Source organism: Nannospalax galili, unplaced genomic scaffold (genome assembly GCF_000622305.1).
Source record: "Nannospalax galili isolate Female #2095 unplaced genomic scaffold, S.galili_v1.0 scaffold1051, whole genome shotgun sequence".
Classification (NCBI taxonomy): Eukaryota; Metazoa; Chordata; class Mammalia; order Rodentia; family Spalacidae; genus Nannospalax; species Nannospalax galili.
Window position 1 is genome coordinate 6,364,680 of NW_008331995.1, and position 17,378 is coordinate 6,382,057.

At 40.0% G+C, this 17,378-nt stretch overlaps 1 protein-coding gene across 1 annotated transcript in view; it reads right to left on the reverse strand.

Moving 5' to 3' along the window:
* Tafa4 (TAFA chemokine like family member 4) overlaps nt 1-17,378 on the reverse strand; it is a 187,088-nt gene that overhangs the window by 18,561 nt on the left and 151,149 nt on the right. The window contains exon 3 of the mRNA XM_008827151.2: nt 4,594-4,749. Within this exon, the coding sequence (XP_008825373.1) occupies nt 4,594-4,749 (156 nt within the window). The remainder of the gene's footprint in view (nt 1-4,593; nt 4,750-17,378) is intronic.

The following is a 17,378-nucleotide window of genomic DNA, read 5'->3' on the forward strand; positions in this document are numbered from 1 at the left end:
TTTATCATAAAACCAGTCAACATTATCTCTATAGAACTGTTTTTGATAAATGTGTAGAACATTGTTCCCATCACAAAATAGCCTTGTATATGCCAGTAGAAGATTTGAAAAAAAAAAAAAAAGAGTGCTTATCCATAGAACAACTGTCTATTTTAAGACACAAGGAACTAGAGCCCAAAATAATTCCCCTCCCTTCTTTCAAATCCCAAATGTTGGTTGAAGATGAATTTAAATAATTCAGAGCTAATTATAAGCTAATTATAATAAAAAATTGGGGTGAGTGGGTAAAAATCCTAGGTTTTGTATTTAACTGTTAAAGCTAGGTTTTTACAGAAAAGCAGTGAAAGCACCAGATAAGTATCCATGGTGTGGATTAACGAAAATGCAAAAGGATATTCCATTTTCTGTGTCAACATTAATTAGTTCCCTGCTCCAACATCTTTGTGCCATTGTTTTAATTTAAATGTAAATTTGAGTAAGTTTCATATTTCACATCCTCTCTATGCTTATTTACAAATAAGATAAGAAAATATCAGCAGAGAATGGGTCTTCCCACATGCCAATTAACAGCATGATACTGCATAATTATTATGGGATAAAGATTAAGTGGGCAACACTAAAAAGCCCTAATGGAAACAGATAAGCAATAGAAGATCAGGGGTTAGAAAACAGACACACATCCCAACTAAAGCTTAAGTGTCCTATACCCTGCTAGTGACTTTGAACCAATGAACATTCAGTGAACATGACTAGTTCCCAAAGAATACTAGGTATGTGAGACAGAACAGGAAAGACACAACCACAGTACCCAAAGTATTGGTAGTCACTGGCCATAAATGTTACACAGAAGTTTCACATTATACAAAGCTTAGGCTGCACCATCCAATATGAAGCTTCTGGCCAGAAGCACCCATATTTCAGCTCACACTGGCCACATGTATCTGCTTCTGTATCAACAAATGGATCCTCACATACAGATATTCTCTTGAGAGAGCACCTTCACCAAACAGAGCTGCATACATTATGGTCAGATGCCAAAAAAATAATTGGCCTCCATCACTTACTGATCCTCATGTGCTTGAAAAGTCAGCCATGTAGCTAGCCTGTGAGTGTGTTTGATTTCTCATAAACACACCAAAATTCCCATCAATAAAGGAATAGCTAAGTCATAGTTCCACAATGAAATGCTATAGAATCATTAAAAAGCCAAGTTAGGTCAATACATGCCAGCACACAGAGATACCTACAACCCAGTACTGATAGAAAGTAGGTGAACCTTAAAAAATGCGCAAAGCATACATTCATACTACAGCCTACCACTGATGACTACAGCCTGTCTCCAAATACATAAATATATTGAAAAATATACTGACTCAACAGATACAGTTACTCCAAGGGTGATAGTCAAAGGGTATAGGGGTGTGTGTGCGTGTGTGTGTAACTTACAGCAGTCTATCTTAGGCTATTCATATATTTACTAAGATAAAGACTGCAACAGTCATTATATTAGTAGTTTTCAGGCACCATTAAAAGTGCTGAATATTGCAAAATATTAGAAGTAAAACTTTTGTTACCCAAAGATTCTAGACTAGACAGAATGTACACATCAGTTCCTTTAGAAGAAGTTTAAAGCCCCTGGAGCAGGCAAATGCAGCTGTTACCTTGAGAGAGAAACCTGTGATTAGTAAGGATGAGTCAGCTCTCTGGCAAGCTAAAACTAGTTCATGGCCAGCCAGAGCAGGGAGGTGAAAGTAAGAGGCCCCATCCCTATCTACACCCTGCTCACAGACTATGACGAAGACATGCCTATGGCCGGTTTTCACAGCAAAATGGATGAGCCATTAACTGAAAGCATAGGGAAACACAAAGCACACAGGAGATGGGAAAGTGCAATAGGAATTCAGTAGGCCAAATGCCTACTGAAGGGGAGGAAGGCCCTCATCCAGGAGAAAGAATATAGTAAGTGATGGGCAGCGATCAGAGGAAATGAAGGAGGTCTGGTTTGGCTAAAGAAGAGTTCAAAGGGGAAACTGAGATAGAGCCAAAATGAGTGAGTATGGAACAGAATGTGGAGTTTATCTTGAAAGACAGTAAGAAGTCACATAGGCACGGTTTTCAGTATGAGAGAAATAGAGCCACTCTGGGTAGAAAGTATATTCTGTCTATGGGATGAAAAATAGAAGATGGGGAAACTTAAACTCAATGTACTGTTGGCCCCTGGAGTCTGGAAGTAGCCAAGTGGGAGTGGGAAACATAGACTGATGTGAGAGACGGAACACACAGGGTTTGGAATCAGTTACGGTCCCTGGTAAAGAGACAGAAACTTGGCAATTTTAGGTGACATTTATATTTTTTATTTTATATGTATAAGTATTTTGCCTGAAAGTAAATACACCTACGCATGCAATGCCCATGGAGTCCAAAAAACGGTATCAGAGCCCCTGGAACTGGAGTTACAGTTGTTAGCTGTAAGGCAGATGTAAACCCAGATCCTCTGCAAAAATAGCCAGTGCTCTTAACCATTGAGCCATCTCTCCAGACTCTTAAGTGTCATTTTTTAAAAAATTAATTCTTTGAGAATCCATCCAGTAGCTACACCCTTAAAGAAAACTGACTCTTTCTGCCCTAGAACTATCAACAGCTGCTCTGTGGATGTTAGGGAGCTCATAAAGCCCTTCCCTCTCCTTGATGGAATGTTGACTGACTTGATCTTGTGTAGGCAACCATGGCTGCTGTCAGTTTATGAGTGTAATGGTTCTTCCTGACCTCTGGCTCTTACAGTCTTCCTCTCGGCTCTTCTTCAATGTTCCATTGGTTGCTGAGCACTCCACTGACTTATTCTCTGTACTTTAATCAGTGGTGAGTTTCTGCATCAAACATTGTCCATTGCTAAATGTTATGTTTCTAATGTCTAAGAGCCCTATCTCCTTTTATAGGTCCATAATCCTTTATCAGAAATCCACAGAGTTCTGAAAAGGACTTTTATGAGACAACAATAAAGTTCCTTCAATTAATATGAGGTTACTCATGCTACATGAATATCCACACACTGCACTACAGAAAGGATAGTATTAATGATTTGGACGACTTCAAGTGTAGAGAACAGTAGGTTAGTTGGTAATAGATAGGATATACACTAAGTTACCCTTATAAAATCTGATTTGGTGACACAAACAGCCCCCATGATTTCTGACAATGATTTGTAGATGGGAAATTTTCACTGCACTTTTCCACTATGAAGGTGGCTGAGATTGTATTAGTCATAGTACTGTGACCACTCTGCCCATAAATGTGGGGATGTGTCTGTTCATATTTGGTAGTGGAAGTAGAATGTGAGTTGGCTATCATCGTTGACTGCACAGTAAGATCTGGAGTTAAGAAGGTATGTGTTTGTTTCTTAGCTGCTGACCCTTCAACAAGCCTGAACCAATGATGGTCAGTTTTGTGGAGTTTTCAGACTACTACAGAGCACATATGTACCTGGTTCCCCTGGGGACTGAAACAAATTTCTAATATGGTATCTTCTATAAGAAGCCAGGGGAATGAAGAGGAATTAATCCCAGAACACCACCAACAACCATCAATAGTAATTCATTACACACACACACACACACACACACACACACACACACACACACACACACTTTCTTCCTCAGACTATTGGTTTTTGGTCTCAGGGACCTAAAGACTACCAAGGAATGATACATGATCCTACTGTCAGGAAAGTTACTCCAAAGATGATTGTTAACATAATAAACTAGGGGCTAGAATGATGGATCGGCAGTTAAGAATGCTTGCTACTCTTGCAAAGGGCTCAAATTCAATTCCCAGAACCCACATGGCAACTAACAACTGTCTGTAACTACAGGTCCAGGGGATCCAGTGCCCTCCTCTGGCCTCTGCAGACACTGCACACATGCAATACACATGCATACCAGCAAAACACTTATACACATAAAATTTTAAAAACATGATAAACTAGAAATAATGAAATAGATATTACTGTGTACCACTAAGCATGAAGTACAAAGACCCCATTGACAATTTTGAGTATAATCAACTCTCCATATCCATGGGGATAAACATCCTTTGATTTAACTGACCAGAGGTGGAAAACAGTCTCTTATACATAGTTTAATAACTAATTATATAGTGTTTACATTGCACATTGCACTAGGCATCATAACAAAGATGAATTCAAGTATACAAGGGGATGCACATAGATGATATACAAAATCTGTCCTTCTATATGAGGGTCTTGAGCATTCACAGATACTGTGATATTCATAGAGAATGCTAGAATTAATTCTTTAAGAATATTAAAGGACAAACACACAAAGAGAGAGGGCACCCAAAGGAAGATCTGTTTGGTATTGGTGGCATTTTGAGACTGATGGGCAGAAAGACTGTGACATACCTTCTCAATCAATTCCTCTTCAGAGAGATTATTAGACTTGCCTTATTCATCAAGAAATTTTCGGCTTGTATTTCTATTGTGTTTTGGACTGATACTGACCTTAAAGCAACCTAGGTTTCTATAGATTGTTTTTCAGCCTTTCAGAAGTATTAGAGAAGCTGACCATAAGGTCTTACCTTCAACGCAAGAAGGCTGAGCCCGAGTTGTGCCAGCCACCTGTCCTGGGAAGCACGAACATTTGACTGTTTGGGAACGCTCTTCTACGCGGTTCTTATTGCAGCAGCGGTGCACAGCAACCACCTCACAGGTACCTTGCTTGATTTGGTGATGGCCTGAAATGTAATGAGAGAAAAACAGATGTGGTGCTGTTAGAATGGAACCAAATCACCAGTAACACAGCAATACAGTGACTGCCTGCTCCACCTGCTGGGCTGTGCTTATGAATCTTGGTAGCATTTTATTTTGAAGTAATTTCAAATTTACATAAAAGTAGTGGAAAAAAGTACAGACTACTACTTGACATCTGTTTGCCTCTGAATTTGCATGGCTGTTATATTCTTGCATGGCACGAGAGATTTTGCTGGAATTATTAAGATTACTGATTGGTTGATATTAAGAAAAGCATATCCTGGATTATTTGGACGGATATAATATACTCATGCAAACACTGAAAAACAGATTGAAAGCATGAGATGGGCTCGAATGCCAGTGATGGTTTGAAGATGGGGACAGCCACATGTGAGTGAACTGGATCTTCGGTCCCACAGTTATAAGAACACAAATTCAATCAACAATGGGAATTAGCTTAAATCTGATTCATCCCCACAGCCACCATAAATGAATGCGGCCCTGTGGATACCACCATTTTAACTCAGTCCTGAGACCCTAGGCATAATCCAGCCAAGTTCAGGCAGACTTCTCATCATCAGGGATAAGGCAGTGACATTAGGGCAATTTATTATAGGAACAGGAGGAAACAAAGACAATTTACCCAGATTTAATGTTAACATCTCAGGGCAGGAACCTGGAGGCAGGAGCTGGAGCACAGGCCATGGAGGAACACTGCTGACTGGCTTGCTCCCTGGCCCCTGCTCAGCCTGCTTTCTTATGCAACACAGGCCCACCTGCTCAGGGGTGGCACCACTCACAGAGGGCTGGGCTCCGCCACATCACTCATCAAGAAGATTCCCCATAGACATGGCCACAGGCCAGTCCAATAGAGGCAATTCCCCATTGAGACTCCCTCAACCCATGTGTGTCAAGTTGACACTAAAGCTATCCAGCACAACATCACTCAGTCTCTCACACCTATTTTGGGAGGGCATATTCAAGGCTACAGATATGATATCCATTTATCCCTAAATATGTCCATGAATATATTCTAAAAATGGACATTCTTATATAATTATAACTTTACATGATGCAATGGTATTGTGCAATCTATGACTTCCATCCAAATTTGCAAGTTGTCCCAACAATATTCTATGACTCCCTTGTTCAAGCTCTGACTCAGGAGCATGCATCAAGTAAATTATCACATTTCATCAGCTTCCTTTAGATTTAAGAAAAAAATTTAAGTTATGAGTGTATCGCCTGCATGTATACGAGTTCACCCATGTCATGCAATGCCCACAGAGGTCAGAAGAGAGTGTTGGATCCCCTGTACCTGGAGTTACAGACAGTTGTTACCCACCATGTGAGTGCTGGGATTCAAACCTGGGTCGTCTGCAAGAGCAGTTAGTGATGTTAATGGCTGAGCCATCTCTCCAGACCCATGACTTGATATTTTTAAAGAATACATACCACTCATTTTACAGCCATCCCCTCAGTTTGGTTTCATGTGATGCTTCCTCTTGATTAGATTCAAGTAATTCATGTTTAGCAGAGTCCCTTAAAAAACAATCCTGTATTTGCCTCATATCAGGAGACACGTGTTCTCTCATCTGGTCCCCAGGATATTGACGTCAATCTCATGACACCTGCCAGGCCTCTTCACTATAAACATTCTATTTTTCCCCTCATAGTATAATACGTATTTTGAGAAAGGAAGTATTGAAAACGTGTGCATATTATTCATCAGCCTCAAATCTGCTTGTTGTACTATCCACTGATGATTTCCACCTAAGACTGATTATCCGTATTCCAATTGCTCTACATGAGCATGGGAAGACACGCTTGGCTGCTGTATCATTTTGACATATCTCTATTATTCTTTGGTAATTTAAAAAGCTTTGGCCCACAAGATTCTCTAGGCATACTGCCTACTCCCTCACAGCCTTGATTCCTTTCACTGAATCCTCAAACTTAGAAATCGTGATCTTTGTACATAGGCTTAGTCATTGCTACTGTGGAGGGACTTGGGGGCCCTTTCAGTGGACAATCTAGGCAATGTGTATATGCACATGTGTACAGCCTAAGTCTACATAGGCATCAGCCATTGCTAATCTAGTGTCACAAGTTCCTGCTCCCCTCTCCGGTGTTTGCATCTCCCATTGCCTACAACAACCCTGACTTCCGTAATCTAGAGATAAACAGAACAGTTTCAGTATTGTGCATGCTTTTAAGTTTAATTTCCATGGAACTCAATGTGTTATGATTCTTCTATTAAAACAACTGGAACTGCAAAAGAGAATTTCATGGAAGGTGATTAGGAATTTGAAAAATGTAAAGAAAACTTAATCTAAAAAGGAATGGAAGCACTCTCAAGGGTCAACCTAAGTGAATCCTCCTTTCCTATGGTCTGCTAGAAGTATCTGCATGGTCAGGCTAATGTCAACATTTTAACTGGAGAAGCTGACTGCTGTGATAACCTTAACATCCCACCACATAGTGTCCACACTTTTGTGCATTCCTTTCTCAATGATACCCACACTGTCTTTACCAACAATCGCAGGCAGCAAAAGTGATGCTGTGTCATGTCAAAGGTTGGGAAGTTTACATACCCTAGTGAGCACATCCCTTAATTGGGGATAACCATAGTATAAACAAGTGAATTCTTTTGCCAACAGCCTTGCATGTGAGCTTGCAAACAGAGTTGCTCTAATGATACCACAAAGAACTAAAGACTGTCATTCATTTGCTCTGATAAAAAATGTAAACAAAGCTGAATGTGATGGCTCACACCTTTAATCCCAGCACTCAGGAGGCAGAGGCAGGCGGATCTCTGTGAGTTCGAGGCCAGCCTGGTCTCCATGGTGAAGCCAGGACAGCTGGGGCTACAGGGAGACCTTATCTCAAAAAGACCAAAAAGAAAAAAATGTAAACAAAATTACAGAGGCAATATCTCAGAATTATTAATGAAAGATCACCCTTTCAAGCATCTTTAAGCAAACTCCTGATTGTCAGATACATCCAGTTAGATGTAAATTATGTGAATTGTAAGCAATCTCATCTACTTGTTAAAATGGGTTTCCCCAGGGACTCCCAAGCATTACTGTTTTCTTGGTTTCTATTGGTGTGTGTGCTTCAAAATTATTCCATAACTCAGGCACTTTTGCATAAACACAAGCTTTCCAACAAATAATCTTTGTATTCTGAACTTTGTTTGGACCTTCCCTGTCATGTCACATTAATTGTTGATAGAAGTAAAATTCAACTGCTGGTGAAAATAAATTCTAAGACAGGACTTCACTTATAAAACGTACAAAGGCAGTACCAAGGTCCAGAAAATCAAACTGCTAGGGAGAAAGTTTTCAATTTGCTAACTAAAGAAAGTGTGAATATGAAGAAATGATGAACTTTAAATCTAATCAGATTCCATAAGAAGCATGTTCATCTCCATTACTAGTTGTATAAACTGTCCAAATAAAAAGTCATTTTAATGTTAATAAAGAAGCATAAGATTTTACAAATAAGAAGAAACCTGAAGATGGGAAGAGTTGGCAATCAGATAGTCTTAAGCTTCCAATTGCAAACGAGTCCCTTCAGATGGAGCAGAGTGTGCCCTAGCAGCTGAGGACTAGCCCTGGGGTAAGATCAGAATGGATCCATCCACGGTCATCTTTCACTGAATGCCTTCTGTCACTGAATGCTATGAACTGGGTGATGTAAACAAGAGACATTCTCTTCTTTTCTCTCTTGCAGTTCTAAAAGCTAGAAGTGCAACAAGAGGATGTCAGTTGATTGAATTCTTGCAGAAGGCTCTCTTTCTGGCTTATAGACAATCACCTTCTTGTCATGTCCTCACATAAGAGAAAGCGTACTGGTGACTGTGCCTCTCTTTGTAAGGGTGCTAGCTAGCCTGTCACATTAGGGCCCATCCTTCTGACCTCATTTTCCCTGTAAGCATCTCCTCACAGACTCTATCTCCAAATGCAATCACACTAAGGTTAGCAGTTCAACGTATACATTGGGAAAGGACATAAACATTCTGACCACAATAAACAGCATGCCTTAATAGATTATTAAATGATCCTAGAGAGTTTATAATGAAGGCAGCTCTAAGCTTCATTAAGAAAATGAAAGAAATATGTTTTAATAATGTCTTAGAAGAGTCAACAAGTAATTTGGGAATTCAATAATAAGAAGGCTTGCCCTGTGCTCTGTTGCCATTTAGATAACCACCCACAAATGTAAATGGATTGTTTTCCTTTCAAACTTAGAACTGCTATTGTTCCAGCAATGATCATTTTGCCTGACTCAGAACTATATTCATTTCTACATACCAATATATTATACCTCATTAGTTTTAAGACATTTTATTGTCTAACCTAAGAGAAGGTGGTACAACAAATTCTTACAATAATAATTGATACTGCTTTACATCCTTAGGAACATCTATAATAATGGTTTATCTTATAGTATATAAAATACAGTAAATGGCACACATTGTCCTAAATTTACAAATATCTGGTGTGATCTAATAAAAGTGGTGCCAAGGGGCTGGAGAGACAGCTCAGTGGTTAAGAGCACTGGCTACCCTTGCAGAGGACCCGGGCTTGATTCCCAGCACCCACATGGCAGCTAACAACTTGGTAACTCCAGTTCTAGGGGATCCAACACCCTCTTCTGACTTCCACAGGCATTGAATGACACAGGTGCACTTAAACACATAAGATAAAATAAACAATTTTTTTAGAAGTGATGTCAAGCCGGGTGTGGTGGCGCAAGCCTTTAATCCCAGCACTTGGGAGGCAGAGGCAGGCAGATCCTTGTGAGTTTGAGGCCAGCCTGGTCTATGTAGTGAGTTCCAGGACCGCTGGGGCTACAGGAGACCCTGTGTCTAAAAGACAAAAGACAAAAAAAAAGTGATGTCAAATGGGTATTTTTTAATACAGGTTTACTTCGAAACAAAACAAAGACTAATTCACTCAAAGTCACATAGATACATGGCTTGAGTTTGAGTCTCACTTTTTTACAATCTTTATAGAATGGGAAAAACATTTGCTTTTTAAGTAGCTCCTGCTTTACTATGAACAGCAAAAACATGTGGCTCCACTTTAGCCACGTCACACAGCATGTGTCAGTGTCCACAGGAAACTTTTTTTCCTACTTAAGAGCAGGATTTGTGTGGCTCTGTGTATACATTATTTCTGGAAATTGTTGTACTAATGACACAGGACACTACCCTCTGAGCAAAAGTTGCCTCACTTCTTTGTAATCTCCTGGTACAAATTATAAGCATCCAAAGGAAGGGCTTAAAATTCCTCAAAGCTTGATATTAACATAGGATCTAGCATGCACATGGAATCCATTGATTATTGTTTGACCACTTCACATTAGAATATGGTATTAGGCAAGGTCACCAGATAAACTGTGTTAGAAGATAACAATATTGCAAAAAAGAAGTATGTTAACAAGGGATTGGCCTCCATGAGTATGGAGGCGGGCAAGGTCCAATGTCTGCAGTTGACAACCTGGAGACTCAGCAGGAACCAATGCTTCAGTTCAAGACCAAGGGCAAGAAAAGGTCACTCTCCAGACTCATGTGCAAATCAGAAAGGATTAAGTTTTTCCAAGGGGCGTGTCAGCTTCTTTATGCTGTTCAGACCATCAGTGGGTTGGATGAGACCTGCTCATACTAGGAAAGAGTCTTATTAGTCTACAGATGCAAATGCCAACCTCAACCAGAAACATGCTCACAGACTCACCCGGAATAATATTGGACCAAATCTCTGAGCACCCCGTGGCTCAGTCAAATTACCATATAAAACTATAAATAGACATAGTGCTGTGGGGAGGGGGGCTTGATATCTGAAACAAGTGAGAAACTAGTGCCCTTCACAGTAAACTTATCTCTAAAAATGCCCAGGACAGATGCCTGATGAATAACTTTACTAGCAAGAATGGCCCTATCCAGTACAATCACAACAAAGAGCAATTTTCCCCTTAACTAGGAGAGGAACATTCTGATGGCATCACTTGAAAGCAGAAGCCAACATTAGGAACATAACCTGAGGCCTATGCAATAAGTCACAGGCTGTTGATGAACCTTAGAACTGAAGATTTTGAGTATGGATTGGAGGAGATTTGACGGACCAATCCAGATGCTGGAGGTATTTTCTGGAAGGATTCTGGATAAAGAGAAAACAAAGCCATACCCCTCTGTGCTGCCTACGGAACCACGATAGTTGCTACTAGCCTGTTTCCCTTCCTGTTTTTTCTGTAGGGTGAGCAGAGGATGGGTGGATGGGTAAGTATTTATTTCTATCCATTTCATCCACACAGTATTGATGTGCTGTAGACTACAGAATGGGTTGTTGATGCTCTGTAAGACATACCATTGAAGTGGAGAAGCTTGAAGCTGTTGTTTAATTCTTTTTTCTATGCCTCTGAAATTGCATTCAATTGTTGCATACTTCCTTTTCAAAAAAGGAAACTTGAAATATTGGCAGGGTTATAAAATACAAGAAGATTCCCTATGCACTGACCAGAATAGTTAATGTGCACACTAGTAAAGGCATTATGATAATCCTGGCAATAAAAATTTATTGCTTCAGGATTGCTATGGAGGATGGATTAACTTTTATCTGAAGAGTAAATAGCTTAAATACATATCACTTTTTTCTTATTAACCATGCCTTTAAGAAAAGTTTCAAACAACAGGGAAAATCTTCATTTGTCCCAGTCAAGCAGGGTCCTTCCATTGTGGAATGTATAAAATAAAACATCATGTACAATTAAAGTGCTTCTACTGAATGTACTTGGAAGCCAGAGCTAGAAAAAAGGGTCACTGGGGAAAAGCACTGGCTACTCTTGCAGAGTACCCAGATAGCTCCCACAGGTGGTTCATGAACAACTGTAACTCCAGTCCTAGGAGATCTGGTGCCCTTTTCCAGCCTCTGCAGGCACAAGGCATGTATGTAATGCACGTGCATGCATGTGAACAGCCATACATATACATAAAATAAAGACTAAAGAATTATTGATAAAAGATGAAGCATTTGGAAGCCAATAGAGAGGCCTCCAATTTGGATGGTTTCACCCATGCTTTTATTTCCTTTTCATCTTCTTCCTATTGTTCGAATCCATTTTCTCCTCCTTCTAGTGCCCGGGACTGGAAAATGTACCCTCAAAGAGTAGTCTCAGCCTCCAGTGACCTCCTCAGAAGGCACTTACTTGATTTGAGCGAGGTTCTCTGTCTGGCATTTCTTTCCACAGGAGCAGAACAGAGGAGAGAAAAGGCTAAATAAAAGGTTTCAACACATGAAGGCAGAGGAGGAGGCTGTGGCTTGTCACTGCCTGTGACAAACATGCTCAGTATTCCCATATGGTTCCCTTATTCTCAACCTGTTTCCCTAACCCCACCCCAAAATGGCTTTTAGTCAAGGATGGAACATCAGAGTATAGAAGCTAAGACTCTAGTAGCCATCAGCTGGACCAGTATAGCCAGTTCTCATGGAGACAATATCTACTGAGTGTCTTCCATGTTCTGGGTTCTCTGCTTGCTGTTGAGGCCATAGTAATAAAGACCAGAGATTCCTCCGGATTCCACATATGGTGATACCAAACGGGAATAGCCTACAAACTCCTTGGATGGAAGTGGACTTACTTTACCTCCTAGTACCGTAGGAAAAAAGAATAGACTTACAGAGTCAGAAAAAGCTGAGTTTCATAATGCTGACGTCCAGATTTAGGTCATTTGATTATGTCTCTCAATTCATTTTAATCACATGTAAGCAGTAAATGATAGAGTTTAACTTATTAAATGAATATTGTGAGCCACTTTAATCACCATAAAAGTGGAAGAGGTGACATTTAGCTTTTTGATTACATACTTAAAAATTTTAATACTTTTTAAAAACAATTTCCTGTGTGGTAGGCTCATGAAAATATAACACTGAACAAAGCAGGCAAGAAAAGAAGTTACTTCCTATGACCTTTCATATTTTAATGATGAAGCAACAAGCAGAAAGAGATGATTTAAAACAGAGTGAGCTTAACAAGCTAACAGACTGTTAAGTGAGAAATTCAGGCAGTTGAGAATAGCCTTTCAATTGGAACTGGAGCTGTGTGAGAAGGGACAATTAGTGGGCAGTAAAGAAGAGAGAACAGAAAAGAGAATCGACAGGTTTCATGGAGCCTCATGTCACTGTAGATCATGAGCTCTTTCTCCAAGAGGGATGAGGAGTCTCTTGAGAATTTGCATTTAGAATGATCTAAGGTGACGTATATCCTTAAAGAGTCTTTTTTGGCCAAGTCAGACTAAAGAAAGGAGCAAGGAGGTTGGGAGACAGTTTATTTGGTAAAGTACTTGCCACATAAATCTGAGGACTTGAGTTGATCCCCAGAAACTCACATAAAAAGAGAGTGTGGCCTGGTATGGTGGCAATACATATCTTTAATCCCAGCACTGGTGAGGCAGAGGCAGGAGGATCTCTGTGAAACTGAGGCTATCCTGGTCTACATAATGGGTTCCAAGTCAGTTGGGGCTACAGGGAGACCCTGTCTCAAAAAAACAAACAAACAAAACAACCCAACCAGTGTGGTAGCATGCACATGTAATCCCAACACTGGGGAGAAAGAGACAGGCAGTTCCCTGAAGCTTGCCGGCCAGCCAACCTAATCTAAAGACCTAATAAGCAAGGCCCAGACCAGTAAGAGACCCTGTCATAAATAAATGAATAAATAAATAATAAATATAAATAAATACCAAGGTAGATGATACCTAAAGAATGACACCCAGGGACTGGAGAGATGGCTTAGCAGTTAAGAACACTGCCTCCCCTTACAGTGGACCAAGGTTATGTTCTCATGTAGCTGTTAACAGCTGTCCATAACTCCAGTTCCAGGGCATCGAATGTCCTCTTCAGGCACTATATACATGCTGTTAAAACTTATGTACATGGTTATATACATGCTGTTAAAACACCTATACATATGAAAATATACTTTTTTAATTTATACCCAGGGGCTAGAGAGATATAGCACTGTCTCTTCATGCAGAGAACCTGGGTTCAGTTTCCAGCACCCACATGGTGACTATCAACCATCTGTAACTCCAGTTCCAAGGAAGCTGACACCCTCTTCTGTCCTCCATGGGCATTGCATGACACATACATATATGCAGGCAGAATACTCAGACACATAAAATTTTAAAATGACACCAGAAGTAGTCCTTTAGCCTCCACATGTGCATGTGTGTGCACACACACCTATACACACTTGTACCTACATGAACACATACAATGAAAACAAACATACAGAGGAGCCAGGATGGAAGAGAGTGAGCAGCTGCATTTTCAGTAGTACAGGGAGAGTGGAAGGTGATTCCAGTAAACGGAGAACAAGTAAGGTTGGCTGAATTCTGGATCTTAGAGAAGAATTTGTTTATGGGTTGAATTTAAGATGTGAGTTTACATTTTAGATGATAATTAGCTAGCTAAGGAAAGTCACATAAACATTTAGACATTTGAGTATGGAGCTCAAGAAAGAGGCCTGGCTTTAAGATGGACATATGCTCATGTACAGTATTTGAAGACATAAAACTATATTGGGTGTGATGGCACAGCCCTTAAATCCTAGCACCCAGGAGACAGAAGCAAGCAGATCTCTGTGAGTTTGAAGCCAGCTTGTGCTAGTAGTGAATTCTGGGTCAGGAAGGGCTATATACTGAGACCCTGTCTCAATCCCCAGAAGAAAAATTATAGGACTATAGCTACAGAATAAAGAATCATTTCAATGTTAAGAGGCTCAGAAAGGACAAGCAACCATTGGCCACAAAGAGAGCCAAGAGTGAATGCATGATGTGTATGAAAGTCAGGGAACAGTGATGAGAAAACAGTTTCTGGGAATCCAAATAAGACAAAACAAAGACCACTGGATGAAGATCACAATACGGAGGTCACTGATGACTTTAAAAGTGGTAGGAATGGCTCAGCACTTAAAAGCACTGGCTTCTCTTGCAGAGGACCCTGGTTCAGTTTCCAGCACCCACATGGCGGCTAACAACCATCCATAACTCCAGTTCCAGGGGATCTGAGGCCATGTTCTGTCCTCCGCAGGTACTGCACAACACAGGTGCACTTACATATTATGCCATAATATACTCATACACACAAAATAAAAGTAATAAAATGTTTTTTAAGTGATAGTGGAAACCTGGAATGGGTCTAAGAGCAAGCAGAAAGTAAAAAGTTTTATAGAATAACTATAATGACTATTTGAGAAGCTGCATTACAAAAGAAAAGAGATTAGAATTCAGTTAAGGTTGTGTACAGATGCTACCAATTAGAAATGGCAGCTATGTATCTGCAGGTGGAAAGGAACCTCACAGAGAGTCTGACTAGATAGAATGAGTAGACCATGAAAGAAGAGGCAGGCATGTGACAGGAAGACAGGCAGCTCATTTATAATCTTCCTCTCTCCAGCTGTCTAGATACTGCCTTTGTGGAGAGTGGTCTATGTAGAACATGTGCCTCTTGCTATGTATATAATAAAATCATTATAGAGAAATATGTCTACCCTATAAAAAACTAGTTCCCAACCAACACCATGGACTGACAGGCACATCTGCCTGTATCTAAGACATAGATGCAAACATTACATAAGATGAGAAATTTCAAAAGTTAAAGGTATACTGAAGAGTGATTTGAATATCATGCAAAGGGACAGATTACACAGAAGATGTATGTTAAGAGTAGGAAAGAAAGCAGCTGAATTATCAAAGGAAAGCTGTTTAGGTGGAAAAGGGCTACCCACAGGAACATGAGTGATGTTGAATGTACTATGACATTTACCATCATGGGGCAAAAACTATGCGAAAAATGAAGGCTATATTGGAATATATTACATATCTTTCCCTGAGAACAGTGTAAGAATTGTATCCTAGTTGGGGCTGGAGAGATGGCTCAGCAGTTAAGAGCACTGGCTGCTCTTGCAAAGGACCCAGGTTCGGTTCCCAGCACCCACATGGCAGCTAACAACCATCTGTAACTCCAGTTCCCGAGGATCTGACCCCCTTGGGCATTGCACAACACAGGTGCACTTACATACATTCAGGTAATACATTCAGGTACATAAAATAAAAATAATAAATAAAAAAAGAATTATATCCCAGCTCTGTTTCCCCTGGCCCCGGACCTTTCTCCTCTGCCCCAAAAGGAAAAAGTATTTCCCAAATTTACTCAAGGAAAATTTCTCATTTGCCTAAAACATTCCATCTCAGTAAAAATAACTACCACTATTCTCCAATAGATTTGACAAGTAAAACTTTTTCAATAATTGGTAAAGAAATCAAAAGAATCATATGTTCCAATCAGCACACCTAGTGTTACCTTCATTTTTTAAGATAACTAAAAAGTTCCACAGCTTATCATCTCTAATAAATCTTAAAACTTCCTCTGTAATTCAAAATACTGCTTAATTTAAGGCATTTCTTCTCATCATTTTTATTGATCAGAAGTCTACATTTTTGCCATTCCTTACCAAGAATACCATCGGCTAGAAGATTATTTTGGGGGATAATAAAACTAATGGCATGAATAAATGGCCAGAAGAGCTCCCTTATGAAGAAACTTCCGTGTTTAGTATGCATGGCATAGACAATTACATGTACATACACGTTGCTAGAAAGAGCCAGTACTTTATATTATAAAATCCAACTTTAATAACATATCCTCTCAAATACTATACAACTTACTGTAGTGGACTTTGACAAGAATTCTACCAAACTGCCATACCTTGAACTATATCCCCTTAAAATCTACATGTTGAAACCCCAATGTGGATATGCTTGTAGGGCTTTTTAAAAGGGATGCAGTTAAGGGCAGATGAGCCAGCTCAGTGGTCAAGAGCACTGGCTGCTCTTGCAGAGGACCCAGGTTCAATTCCTGTCACCCACATGGCAGCTAACAACCTTCTGTAACTCTAGTTCCAGGGGAATCCAATGCTTGCTTCTGACCTCTGCAGGCATTACATGACCTGGGCACACTTACACACATGCAAACAATACACTCATATGCATAAAGTAAAAATAAAAACAGTAATAATAAAGGACACAGGTAAGCGAGGTCATAAAGGCGGAGTCCCAGTTCAGCATCCCTATGTCCTTTCAAGATGAGTCACTGAAAAACTCAGTCTGCTCACTCAATGATGATGCCCACATGAGCACTCAAAAAAAGAAAAAAAGGTGACTGTCTACAAGCTGAGAGCAGAGCCTTCACTAGACACCAAACTGTTGCAGGTTTGAGATCAAAAGGTATCAACACCTAGCAGCAATGATAAGAGTTCTGGACTCCAGAACTATGATACAGTAAACTTCTGTTCTTTATGCCACCCACCCTTCAATATTTTGTTATGGATGTCCCAGGTACCTGTTAGTAAGTAATTATAACTTAATAGGCTGAAAAAGAGATGAAATGCGTCATGTTTAAGAGGCATCAAACTCAAAGTACAGTTGAGCTAAACAAATCTTTTGGGATCACTAAGGCTTCAGAAAAAAATCTCTGTCTACTTGTGCTTGGGTGTGGTAAATTGGCCTCTTAGGTGCAATTCAGTACATTGGGAAATGTCAATTATAAGG